Source organism: Terrapene carolina, unplaced genomic scaffold (genome assembly GCF_002925995.2).
Source record: "Terrapene carolina triunguis isolate 2854851 unplaced genomic scaffold, T_m_triunguis-2.0 Scaffold26976, whole genome shotgun sequence".
Taxonomy (NCBI): Eukaryota; Metazoa; Chordata; order Testudines; family Emydidae; genus Terrapene; species Terrapene triunguis.
The window spans coordinates 3,419-4,013 of record NW_020691327.1 but is presented as its reverse complement, the minus strand read 5'-3'; the positions used below and the strand labels follow the sequence as shown (position 1 = coordinate 4,013).

Genomic DNA, 595 nt, shown 5'->3' with positions numbered 1-595 from the left:
TGGGGGGCGTGAAGGAGGAAGGAAGAAAGTGTGGTGGGGGGGAAGGTCCGGTCGGTCACCACGAATCAGGCTCCCAAACACTGCTCCTGGTGAACCCAGGCGTCCGGGCCCATGTCTCTGGTGGGGGGGAGGGAGCCACTAGTCCAAATCTCTCCACTGGCCTCCATCCCCGCAGCGCTGGGCTCAGGCGTGTCCAGGAGCCGGCCCCCGTCTGTCGGGGGGCGCCCCCAGTCCAGGCAGCCTTCTTCCCCCCCCCCCCTGTTCCCGGGGGGGGGGTACTAGGGGGGGCCCTTGTCGGACAGGTAAGCGATGAGCGCGACCACGGCGCCAATGTAGGTGCAGACGCCCAGCAGGATGGAGAGCACGGCCAGCGCGAAGGTCCGACGCGACGCCGCCCGCGCCCCCGGGAAATCGCCCTTGGCCGAGGCCTTGTTGGTCTGGGCGGGAGGGGAGAGCAGGTTAGTGAGGGGGAAAGAACCCCCTGAGATCCCCCCCCCCCCCCCCATGGATACCCCCACCCCTGGCTGAATACCCTGAGACCCCCCGCGACAGATACCCCCATGGATGGGGGACCCCCCACCTCCCCTATGCATTA

General features: G+C 68.6%; 1 protein-coding gene across 1 annotated transcript in view; it reads right to left on the bottom strand.

Annotated features, from left to right (window-relative positions):
• Positions 1-278: 278 nt before the first annotated feature.
• The window catches only part of LOC113408929 (transmembrane protein 91-like), a 2,181-nt gene continuing 1,864 nt past the window's right edge, over positions 279-595 (bottom strand). Inside the window, exon 3 of the mRNA XM_026662399.1 lies at positions 279-437. Coding sequence (XP_026518184.1) covers positions 279-437 — 159 coding nt within the window. The remainder of the gene's footprint in view (positions 438-595) is intronic.